Source organism: Copidosoma floridanum, unplaced genomic scaffold, assembly GCF_036245765.1.
Source record: "Copidosoma floridanum isolate Cflo_tuat_1 unplaced genomic scaffold, Cflo_Japanese_pri ptg000006l, whole genome shotgun sequence".
In the NCBI taxonomy this organism is placed as follows: Eukaryota; Metazoa; Arthropoda; class Insecta; order Hymenoptera; family Encyrtidae; genus Copidosoma; species Copidosoma floridanum.
In genome coordinates, this window is record NW_028321883.1 from 26,079,314 (window position 1) to 26,091,788 (window position 12,475).

The following is a 12,475-nucleotide window of genomic DNA, read 5'->3' on the forward strand; positions in this document are numbered from 1 at the left end:
TGATATTTTGCGTGCATAAAAATAATTAACAGAGCCGTTAATTGAACGTTCCATTGCATTTAATGGCACAAAATAAAGCACAAATCGGACAAACAAATTTGAAGCATGCAATGTGAACTTCGACAAAACATAAAACATTCAAAGATGAAAAATAAATAAATATACTTTTTTTGACTGCCTTTACGTTATAGTGCATTTGTTGAAGATTAATATTTTTCAATAAAAACTGTTGATATGAGTTTACGTTTGATTTTCACTTATAGCTTTTGCAGATTATTTATTGCTTAACGATAAGCTCCGGCTTACCAGTGACTGTGCGGATGTGCAAAAGTAAGCGAAGCCGTGCGTATTCCCTCTCTTTCTAATACCCTCTGCCCGTAATGTCTATTTTTTTTTGCTCACGTTATCGTGAATAATTATTCTCCACACTTTTAGACATTGACACATGTTATTTATGTTTTTGATGATTGGAAGGTATTGATATAGTTATGAAATAACATTAAGCAGATGTATTATGCGAGCCTCCACGATTATTTAGATACTTTTATTTCTATCTCGTTTTTTACTCTATCAAGTAAAGTGAACCTAATAGAAAAAAAAAAAAAAATACATACATGTGTATAAAAATAAATACGTGTTATTTATTAAATATCGAATTAGTTTCCGCGAACTTGTCTTACATTTTCAAATCAAGCAATAAAATGTGTGTTTTATGTATAAAAAAAAAAAAAAAGTACATAAATATATTTGAGTTGTAGTTATTTCGCGATCGAAGTTATCGTAGCTTTTACGAAATATTTTTCACTCAATTTTAAGTAGTAAACATAATGGTATATACTCGTACCTTACATTCTTACAATATATAAATCTCGTGCTTGACGTAAATTGTGCATTCATCATTGCAATTATTTTAAAAGTGTAAGAAAGTTGAGTTTCGTAAAAATCTAGCATGCACTTTCACGTAAAAACATGCGAACAAAGTCCATTGCCAAGGAGTTGTGGGTCATTTCTCATAATATAAAAATTCAAATTAAAAAAAATTTGTAAACAAGACTAAAAACGATCCTAATAATAAAACTTTTATAAAAAATACACTAAAGCAACATAAAGAGAAAAAAAATATTAAGCCATGCATGAGATTCGAAGTGCATGAGTTTCAAATACGTCTTGGATAGTGATGTAAAAAAAAAAAGAAATTGTTTGAATACCGATGTAAAAAAAAAAAAAAAAAATACTTTACATCACCACCAGCGCATAATAGACATCACACGAAGAAGGAAAAAAAGATAGATTTGTGAGGTGAAATAAAAAATTCGGTCAAGTAGTAGGACAGGGTGTAGGCAACGAATATCGCCAGGATGATGCAGGTGTAGGACAGATTGGGATCGGTAATGTTGTTAAAGTCGGCGCCAACGAGCGCGGACCCAACTAGTGTCGTAGGGCAGGAGGGTCTACGCCACCTTTGTCGCTCCTCCTCCAGGAGAGCTATCAGAGAGTCCCGTTCAGCCACAATCTCTAACATTTCCGTAAGGATCTCTCCCTCCTTTTGCACGTCGGCGCTAGTTTTCTTCTCATCTGGGGGAACAAAAATCAAGACAAGCGTTAAAAAAAAAGAAAAAAAATACATGCTCTCTGTTATATCGGGAATACATCGTTGGGATGACGATATATCGTAATACTGACTGTCGTCAGCTAGTCTCTCGCGCAGCTCTTGCTGCAACCGATCGTGCCGATCTTCGAGCTGCACCTCCTGGGCGCGTACCAACAGTTCCTTCTCGTACCTACGAAGCTCCGTTCTCTCCCGCATCAGATCGAACCACTCGCGCAACAGATCAGCCTCTTCCCGATCGGAACACTCTGACATGCAACAGATATGCAATCGTTTACACCACCGCTCGCCCCAAAAAAAAAAAAAAAAAAAAAAAAAAAATCGGCAATGACCCCCTTCGTACCTCCTTCTCCTCTCAGAGCCTTTTCGACGCTGACCCCCCGACTCTCGAGCTCCCGCTGCTTCACCTCCGTCTCCTCGAGTTTCCTCTGAATCTCCTGGGCCATCCTGAGCCTCTTCAGCTGCGCTTGTCTTGCCACGCGCTTCGCCGTTCTTACTCTCCGCGGGATGCTATTCGTCGAGCCCTCGGCCGTGCTGGACACTCTGTTCAGCTGAGAGATCGACAGCGCTTGGGTTTTCGAGTCCTCGTCCGACAAGCTGTCGTCTGTTTGGAAAACCATGCCATTGGATCAATGTTTCATCGGTTCTAAGTAGTTGGGAAAGGAAAAATGTAGTTTTCTCACCGGAAACGTGGGCGGGCATCGTGTAGTTGATGGGCGGTGGTGGCACCGGCGGTGGACTCTCGATGAAGAAACTACCGAGCATACCCTCGCACACGCTCTTGGGCCTCTTGTCGAGCTGTGCGTTGTTGGCCTTGTCGAGCTGTAAATCATCATCGCGCGAAATTAATTTTTTGGTGATTTGCGTGCCCGTTTCACAGTAACAAACGGCTCTAATTTATTTTTCACTGCAAAAGTTCACTCGCTTTCGATGCATTAACGGGGGGGTGTGTTGTTACATTTTGTTTACGACTAAGGAATAAACACTCGTCTACATTATTGTACATTGGATAAAAAAGCTCTACAACTATTTACGCATGGTATTTAAACATTTTTATTTTACACAGGGGAAGGTGTGGTGAAATGTATATTTTTCAACACGTGTACGTAAGGTTTTGTAGTGAAAAACGCCGTGCAAAGTTTGAACAATTGTTAGAGAATAGTGTCAAAAACAAATACCAATACCTATACACGTACAAAATTTTATTAAAACGGTATTGAAAAATTTCTTGTTGTATGGGCAATCGGTCATGCAATGTTAAAATGCTTGATAAATCAAATTTGTAAAAACATCTACTACGCACAGGTACATTGTTGAGCACACATAAAACGGGGAAACAAAAAAATTTTCATAAAAAGCATCAAATTAAAATCAAAGCATCAACGTAAGGTTGAACTAAACAAAATAAGCATTGTTAGTTTTTTTCGTCGTGTGATTTGCATTGTTGATAAAAATTGTAATCGCATATACAATATTTGTGTTTTACCGTGATTACGTGAAAGAAAGAAAAAATATTAATAAGCGCTTAACGTTTTAATGTTGCATTTGCTTGCAAAAAACAACATAAAACGTTGTTCAAAGTAGATATATTTCATGAAAAAAATACAAATTGCCTGTGTTCGCATCATGTATGTATAATGTACATACACATGTGTAAATTGGTTGAGTGCAATATTGTAATTGGTTACACACGACAAAAACGAAATGCTTGAACTAAAAAAAAATACCTGCAAGTCAAACAATAGCTAATCGAAGTTTACTGGAGCAAACATAGGTAAAGTTTTTTTGCTTTTTTGTTTTGTTTTGTTTTGTTTTTTGTTTTTGCAACGACTACGTATTTATAAATTGCTTACATCTGACCCATCCGAATACGATTTAAACAACTGAAACAGCGTTAAAAAAAAATAATAAGTTTTAATAAAAACGTAACATACAGCTCGATTGGAGAAAAAAAAAAATTCTCACCAACTCCATACAGCCACCTGCAGTGAGTGTAGGAGTGAAAAGACAAAAAAAAAAACAACAACGGTAAACGCACCTTTCCCTTCTCCTTAGACTTGGGCGTTAGCCGGAACATAGAGAGCTTGCCGTGGTCTTTCGGCGGCGACAGCGAGTCCTTTCGCTTGAAAAAGTCCGACACTGCCTGGATGATGCTCTTGCGTCTCTCGGGATCCTTGGACGATTTTTTGGACTTGTCGCGCTTAACCACCAACCCGTCCTCGTCCCTCGTTGGGGACTCGGCCGACAGCAGCTCGTCCAAACTCTTGGCCGTCGTCTCCTGGCCTCGCCTCGCCATCGCCTTCACGTTGTCCGTGCTCTTGCTCGTCTGCAGCTGGTGGTGCCTGCCAATGGGCGTCGACGTGTACTTGCCGTACAGACCAAAGCTGTACCTGTTGACCGCCGACTTGGCACTGCTGCCCTGGCTACCGGTGACAGGCTCCTCGTCCGTCTCGGACTTGAGCTGTCTGCGGGCCACCTTGATCCTCAGCTCCCTGAGCCGATCTTCGGGACTCAGTCCAAGGTCCTCGTCGCTCTTGAGCCTCGCCCGGGCCCTCGCATCCTGGCGCGCCTTCTCCGCGGTCTTGCGCGCCTCCTCGTGCTTCAACCTCGGCGGGGCTACGGGGGTCCTGAACACCGACTCGTCGTTGTGGTTGTTGTCTTCGTCGGTGTTGTTGAACACGGTCGCGCGGTAGACGGTCATCGCGGTGGGGCTGCCGATCGTCGGCGAGGACGGTCCGTCGCGCGTCGCGTTCGGGAACGGTGCAGGACAGCCCCTGACGGACGGACTGTTGGGCGGCAGGTTAGTGAACGAGGCTGTCCTCGCCGCGCGCTTCGCTCGCTTTTCCGCGGACTTTTGCTTCTGCGCCTCCAGCTTGTCCATCAGCAGGTCCTGGATCAACGACTTTTGCTTGCTACGCTCGCGCGTTATCTCCTCGAGCTTGCGGGACGTGGCTGGCGAGTTGAACCCGTTGTTCAAGCTCGCGGGTAGTACCTCGCACTTCTCCCTTTCCGGAGTCTTTGCCTGTTGCTGCTGCTGCTGCTGGTCTTCCAAAGGTACCATCCCGAGGGACTCGGTGGAGCTGCGCGAGCCCTGGTGCCCCAGAGGCTTGGAAGCCCGACGCCGAGGCTTGCGCACGTCCGTTGCGTCCTTTGCGCTGAACTCGGCTATCCGCGACTGCAGCTTCTTCACGTACTCGAGGTAGTCCGGGTTGTTTGTATCCTCCGGCGTCTTTGGCGCAGCACCCGTAGGAGGAAGAGCTGTAGTGGCAGCGGGCTCGGGTGTCTTTGTGGCCTCGCTGGTGGTGTCCTCGGCCGAGCCGATCGCTAATCCCCCCCGGGGGTTCATCGGGCTCGCGAGCACAGTTACCACTTCGCTCGTAGTGGTGTCCTCGTGGGGCTCGACCATCAACAGACTGTCTTCGTCCATCGATATGCTCATCAGCTCCTTGCCGTGGCCGAGGTCCTCGTCCTCCTGCGTCCCGGTCACCTTGATCTGGCAGTGCGGTACCAGACCGTTGAGCCTCAGTCGCTCGCGTACGTCGTCCATCGTCACGGGATCGAACTCGATGACGTTGTCCTCGCAGCAGGGCGTCTGCGCGTCGGACGACTCCTCGAACTCGGTGCTGGCGATGGGGGCTACCGTGGAGTTGCTGCCGATCGGTGGCAGCAGTAGGGGCCCGGCTGCCTTGAAATTGACAAACTCGATGTAGCCGCGGTTGCGAGGCGGTCGCGACAAGTCCCTCAGACTGTCCTCCTCGAGCATGCTCTCATTGTCCGTGTCCATGAAGCCAATGTCCTCCTCGCCGTTGGCCAGCATCTTCGAGGCTATCGTGCTCGGCTGCTGGTTGTTGGCCTCGGCGGCGAGCATCTCCTCCTGCGAGTAGTCGAGCTCGATGTCCGTGAGATCCTCGCCATTGGCTATGCGCGCCGTCGTCCGTTCCATCGATGGCCTCTTGCTGCCCCGGCACTCCGGGTTCATGTCGTACTCGACGTCGCGCAGGTCTTCGGACACGAGGTTGTCGCCGTCCCGGGCCCACTCGGAGAACTCGGTCTCGGTGTACGCAGCCGTCGTCACGTCGTTGTCCTCCGAGTCGTTGTCGTTTCTGCTGGAGGCTCGCGAGGCCACGGATGCGGGACTGCTGGGTCCGCTGAGGCTGTTCTTCCTGCTCGGCTCGAGCTCCGGCTGAAGTTTCAGGGACTTGAGGCTACTATTGACCGCGTCGACGATCGTGCAGGGGGGCTTGGCGGTGGGCTGCTCGACGGGTTCCCGGGGGCTCTCTTCTAGGAGGTAGGAGCACTCGATCGAGTCCGGCTCGAAGTTCGCTCCGTCGCCATCGGGAGTTCTGTCTGCTTCCTCGTCGAGCAGCAGGTAGCCATCGGTGCTGTGGATCTGCAGCCTCGGTGGTGACAAGTTGGACGGGAGCTTTGGCATTATCGCGTCCTCGGCTTCGCTCGACGACAGCGAGTCGCTATCGATTTTGTCCGAGTCGTCGCTACTGCTGCTAGTGTCACTGTCGTCGTCGTCCTCCTCCTCTATGTCCTTCTTGTTCTTCTCCCAGTCGACCTGAGGCACGATGATCGACGTCTCGTGTAGTGGACTCCTGGGCCTCGACTCGCCCTCGTCGAGGGGGTTGCTGTTGTCGCCATTGCTGAGCTGCCGCGTGGTCGTCGTGACCGCGTCCTCGATGTTTTTGGTCTCAACTAGTGGTGTGGGGGTCTCGGACATCACTTCCTTGGACTCGTTCGTCGGGGACGGTTGCTTCTCTTCAGCGATCGCCGCTGACTTGGACGGCTCGAGGATCACCGGGCTGGCGGGCTTGCCGTCCACCTCCTTCACGAGATCCGGCAGCTGGACGTTTTTCGCGTTTTTGTCTACAAGAAAACAAGCGTCACAAATATTTAAATGTAACGTTCAAAATCAAAATAGTATAATTGGCTGGCCAAACTTTAGAGTCACTCGGAAACACATTTGGCAACTCACCGGCAGTGGCATCGGCGTTACCCTTGGCGTTGAAATTAAAAGCCCGGACGGTTGGCGAGGACGCGGAGTTCCCGTACAGCACCGAAGGCGACAGGGGCGACAGGGGCTGCTGCCCCGAGAGCTTGAGCTTGCTCGTGCCCTGCAAAAAGGCCTGCATCGAGGGACTGGGCTCGGGCGCTGGGTTGAGGAGCTTCTGGCTCGCCGATATGGCGTCGTTGAGGTTGCGCACCAGCTTCGTATCCACGCTCGAGGTCGAGCCCGACTTGACCACCGTGCCCCCGAGACCCGCGCCGCCGAGCAGGTAGCGCTTCTTCAGCTCGAGCGACAGCCGCGAGGCTATACCTTCGGTCGACGGGGTCCGGTTCAGCAGGTAATCGCCCTTCCGGGGATTCACCAGGGACGTCAACTGCTGCCGCGAACTACCCGTCACGGTCTTGGAATCGTTCGTCGTCGTTGTCGCGTCCCGAGACTTTGGTGGGCTAGACTCGTTCAGGGCGTTCATCTTCGAGATCTGATGCTGTCTCTGCAAAACCAAGGCAATTTAATGACACTTTCGAGGAATACGTTGCACGGGGGAGTAGTACAGGTGCTCGGCAACACTTACCGATTGTTGGGCCAATCTCCTGTTGCCGCTGGGCTCGCCGTTCCTGCCATTGACGTTTTCGCCGTTCACGGCGGTGATGACGCGGCTCTTGACTTGGACCTTCTTCGGCTCTACGTAGTCGCCCCGGGTTTTGCGGACGTAAGCGTCGTTTATCGCGATCTTGGGTATCTCGTGCTGCGTGGGCGTTGCGCCGTCGTGCTCGAATTCCGAGTCGGTCGAGATCTCGGTCGCCGAGTTCTCGCACTCGTTGCCCTCCGAGTCGTCGTCCGAGTCGTCCGAGGCGATCTGCGAATCAATGAAGGTCGAATCAGTCTGTGTGGACGATTGTACTTTTTTTTCAAAATTGCAAGCTTTGACCCGGGGGTTTTTTTTATGCCTTGGAATTTCTTGGAGTTGGTCGAAGAAATTTCAAGAAATCGGTGAGTATCGGTAACAGTTGTTTAGTACTCAAAAGTAAAATTTTGCGGCACAGCTTTGCGATCGAAGGCTGTACCTATGCATTGATTATTTTTGTGCAAGTTTGTATTTTTTCCACCTTTTTTCGCTTCACTAGACGTTCGATGAACGATCCGGTATTGAAAAAATAAAGAAACTTTTGTGTGCGGTTTAAAAATGTAATCACTCAGAAAAAAAAAAACAACCATTAAAGCGTTGATGAGCGAATCTCGCGTCGAAGGGTGAAAAAAATGTTTGCGAGTTAAAAAAAATTAGTGAGTCATGAAAGCTTATTTTGTTTGTGACAAGTAAACTACAAGAATTAGACAAAAAAAAAAAAAAAAAAAAAAATTAATCACCACATGTGTTAACAATTATGTGTCATCAATGTAACATTTAACATTTATATACACGACACGTACAAGGACTGGGACTTTAACACTTTTTTTATTTATACAAAGTGGATCTGACATTAAAGTATAGTTAATATTCGTTTAATATTCGTGGTATTTTGTCTTGACGCACAAAAGAACAACGAAGTTAAGATATTGTTATGGAACACTGTATCAGTGAACAAAAATAACTAGTTGAGAAGAAAAAAAGAAAAAAAAAACATTGTCAATACACTTCGAGATCGATGCGAGCATTAAGTATCATGAATATTACTGGAAGGAAGCAATTTAAAAAATTGAAAATGCATGTATGAATATATGAATGCGATGAAGATCGGTTTGTTAAATGCACACACGAAAAACAAAATCAAACACTTGCGCCCAGTATTATTCATCCCGAAGATGCTGAAACATGTATATTAATAAAGTCATGGCTGGTGGTAACAGAATGATGTAAAACTATAGTATGAAAAAAAAAAAAAAAAAAAAATTTGCCAATCACATGTGTGAGCTGAAGCTGTTTGTAAAAAAACACACGTATACAAGATTAATTTTAATTTGAGTGACTTTGGTGTTAGGATTATATTATCGATGTTGTATTAGTTCACACGTCATTCTTAAAAACAATGTATCCTTTACCTTAGATAATTTATGATCCCTCGCTTTCCGGGACTTGAATTGTATTTTTTTTTTTTTTAATCTTTTTTTTCATAAATTTTGATAACGTTTATTCCGTATTGTTTGTTTTTGCAAGAAAAAAAAAAAAAAAAAAAAAAAAAAAAAAAAAAAAAGAAAAAAAGAAAATCAGTGGAAATAGGACAATTTACTGCCAATCACCATCAGCCATAAATTTAACTTTGTTGTTTGTTTGTTTGTTCAATCTTTATTTAAAGAAAATCTCACACAATGTATCTGCCTCGTGGGTAAAATAAATATGAAATTAAACAATGCCACAATAAACGATAAAAATCATCGTAAGAACAATCGTCGTACTCGTACTTGACATTATATAGCTCACTTGCACACTTTGTCACCGTTTTTATACAAAGTACAACGCAGCACATAATAAAGTACATGCTCGCATTCATCCTCTCTAAACTTTTAAGAGAACCGATCGTCGAATCCAATTGTCCCACTCCAATTTCTTATTTACTTTCGATTATATCGACTAGATGTAAAAGAATATGCGTGTGTTAGGTATACAATATAATATGTTTATGTATGCATGAATATGTAAAAGTAAAGGAACCGTGTTAAGAAGGGATGCTAAAATTCTGATGGTGATTTATGAGTGTATACATATATATACCTGCCAACTGCAGTCACTGTAACGGCGATAAAAACAAAAAAAGAATGTACATCAGTCTTGAAGCAGCGACAAAATAGGCATATAAAAGTACCGCGCGGCGCGAGCCGTCGTCTCTTAAAAATTTAGAGAGCGAAAATATATGTGTGTACATATACAACGTATCGATCGGCGATCCCACACACACACGCGCCGCGCGCCCAACCAACAGAATCACGAGATGACGCACTTGTCCTTGCTTTTGGGGCGCGCGTCGTTGGCCGGTGCGCCGGTTATCTTTTTCTTCCTGAGCACGGGCGAGGACGCCTCGGAGCCCGAGGGCTTGCGCAGCCTGAAGCTGAAGGTCTTTTTCAGCGAGTCGGACCTGAGGGAGCGGACGGGGGGTACCGGTGTCGCCGGCTGGGACGCCGACAGCGGTTGGGTGGGGCTTCGTCGCCGCTCGGGCTTTTTCGGGGCTCTGTCCTCCTCCGAGGGGTGGTAAAGGGCTCTCTGGGGCGAGGGTTTCGGCACGTCGCTGACGAGGATCTCGCGCTGGTGGACCACGATCCTTTGGATCGGTAGTTTGAGCAAGAGCGCCGGCGGCTTGGGGAGGACGCGGGGCCTCGGTGGCTTTGGGGACTCTGGCACGCACGGAGGTTTGTGCCTTACGACTACGACGGGTTCTCCGTTCATGTTTTGGGTGATGGATGGCTTCGCAAGGTCGCTGCACCTTTCGAGGTGTATCACTATCTTGTTGGGATCCGTTGAGATTTTAATATCACTTTTATCAACGGTGGTCGCTGTGTTTTCAACTTTGAGGGGAGTGTCTGAGATTGGCGAGAACAGACGTGGTTGTTCCTTGACAGGTGTTGCACTTTCTTTGGTCGACGCTATTTCGGGGATCTGTGAGGCTCCATTATTCGGTGGATCTTTGGGAACCGACAAACTTTCTTTGTGCACGGTTGTGAGATCGTTAACCGTCATCGCTTTGGTTTTGCTTTTCTCGTGCTCCTTGAGCGGTGACAAGATTTCGGCCTTTAAAATTTGCAAATCTGAGAACGTCTTGGGCAATTGTTTCGTCAAACCGTTGTCATGAAAAATTTCACCGTTTCCGTTTGATTTATCGGTAAAATCGTCAATCAAAAGTCTCTCGCGAGAGTCACCAATAATCACTGGCAAGTCGACTCCTAGTTGGCCTTTGATGCTGCGATTCTCAATCGAAATCTCACGTCCAACGCCATTAGCTTCGACACCCCAAACGGATTCGCCATCGTCCATCGTATCTTCTTCGAGAATGTCGGCCAATACGCTTCTGTCCAGTACGATTTCTCGGTTGTTTTCCCCACCAACGACCTCATCCTCCAACAAATCCGTATCATCGCTGTTGCTATCGTCGCCCGGGACGTCGCAATCGCCAAACAGGTCCATCTGGAAGCTCGACAGGGACTCGCTCCCGAGCTCCACAACCGTCTCCAGGATATCGAGGTTGTTCTTGTTCTGCCTCTCGATCTCGTTGAACTCCCGCTCGATGTCGTCCACCTCGAAATCCTCGCTAGCCAACTCGTCCAGCAGCACGTCAACCTTCTCCCTCGCCCTTTCAGTCTCCCCGGGGGACGTCTCTTCACCGGCAGTGCCAAAGTACTTCAGAATGTCCCTCTTGTCCAGCTTGTCGGAGACCTTTGGCCTCGCGTTCAACTCGACTCGTCCCTCCTTATCTCCAGAGCCCTGGTTGTCCCGCGAGAACCACCTGCTCATCTGCAGCCTGGCAGTTTCCACGGCCAGTGGCTTAAGCGCCTCGCTCTCCTGGGCCATATTGCGCGCCTTCCTCTGCCTCAGCTCCTTCAGGAGGTTGTCGAACGAGGTCGGACTGTCGCTCTGCGGCTCCCGCTGCCTCGGCGGGGACTGCTCTTTGGGCACCGTCAGCCTCGAGCTCGACTCTCCGGTGGGCCGGGGGTCGGGCGGCCTCTCGTTCGTCGGCGTCGGCGCCGTGACCATCAGCACCGGGCCGTCGTCGCCCAGCCACGTCTCGGGGCTGGGTATTCTCAGGCACAGGGGGTGAGCGTCGTCCGTATCCTCGAGCGAGGCGAACGACAAGAGGGAGGAGCGCGACGAGCATCGGCTTAGCTTGGACGACGGGGCGGATATGAGATCGGGCAGGAGGCCACCTATGCCGATGTCCTCGGTCGGGGGTGGTAGCTCCAATTGGGGATCGGTGTGCCTAGCCACAGTGGGTTCTGCCTCGTGACTGGGAATGGCATCGGGCAGTGATTTTCCGGGGCTCGCGCTTCTCCTGCTCGGTTCGTCGCACGACTCGGTTATCTCTATGCGCATCGCGGGCTGGGCTTCGCCGTTCGGGATTTTTGGGGGGAACACGGGGGTGGGACCGCTCGGTGCAGATAGAGCGCCGTCGGTGGCGGTCGCGGGAGTTGTTTGAGATAGTTGTTTCACCTCAGTCTCGGAGCCGGTCTCGGTGTCGGAGATGTGCGTGGGCACCGGGAGCCAGACCTCCTGCTTGCGCAGCTCGCGGGCGCGCACGTCCTCCTCATCTTCCGTCGCTGTCTGGCTGTCCTCCTCTGCGAAAATTCAAACGAAATGATAATATTAATTGTTTTGCAGATAAGTCCTCGATGATTTTTTGAGGAAATGTATTTTTTTTTGCGGGTTTTAACTACGCAAATAATTTTATAAAGTGTTAATCTTTCGAGGATCATCACATCCACTACTTGAGCAGAGAGGATGTTGCTGTACTTGGATCGTCACTTGCATTTATAGTTGAAAATTAAAGTCATACATTTATTAAGTATTACAGAATTTTAAAAACTCATTAACTATAGATGCTGTGAGAAATTTTATCCGTTTAACTAATGATAAATCACCTATTCACGCCTTTGTATGTAGACTGGTGTGTATCTATATTGGCAGTGATAAGCGAAGAAAAGTGAGATAAGCGATGATAAATTGTGATAAGCTGAGATAAACAAGATAAGGAATGATAATTGATGATAAGCAGAGATAAGCAAGATAACCGATGATAAGCAATGATAAATTGTGATAAGCTGAGATAAACAAGATAAGGAATGATAATTGATGATAAGCAGAGATAAGCAAGATAACCGATGATAAGCAGAGATAACCAAAGATAAGCAGAGATAAGAAAGATAAGCAATGA

General features: G+C 47.5%; 1 protein-coding gene across 1 annotated transcript in view; it reads right to left on the reverse strand.

The window, feature by feature from the left end:
• The window catches only part of Mical (Molecule interacting with CasL), a 62,569-nt gene that overhangs the window by 2,100 nt on the left and 47,994 nt on the right, over window positions 1-12,475 (reverse strand). The window contains exons 19-29 of the mRNA XM_089598589.1: window positions 11,755-11,879; window positions 7,264-7,479; window positions 6,591-7,113; window positions 4,961-6,481; window positions 3,976-4,867; window positions 3,648-3,930; window positions 3,463-3,492; window positions 2,293-2,431; window positions 1,953-2,213; window positions 1,684-1,857; window positions 1,461-1,575 (exon numbers count right to left, since the gene is read on the reverse strand). Coding sequence (XP_089454715.1) covers window positions 1,461-1,575; window positions 1,684-1,857; window positions 1,953-2,213; window positions 2,293-2,431; window positions 3,463-3,492; window positions 3,648-3,930; window positions 3,976-4,867; window positions 4,961-6,481; window positions 6,591-7,113; window positions 7,264-7,479; window positions 11,755-11,879 — 4,279 coding nt within the window. The remainder of the gene's footprint in view (window positions 1-1,460; window positions 1,576-1,683; window positions 1,858-1,952; window positions 2,214-2,292; window positions 2,432-3,462; window positions 3,493-3,647; window positions 3,931-3,975; window positions 4,868-4,960; window positions 6,482-6,590; window positions 7,114-7,263; window positions 7,480-11,754; window positions 11,880-12,475) is intronic.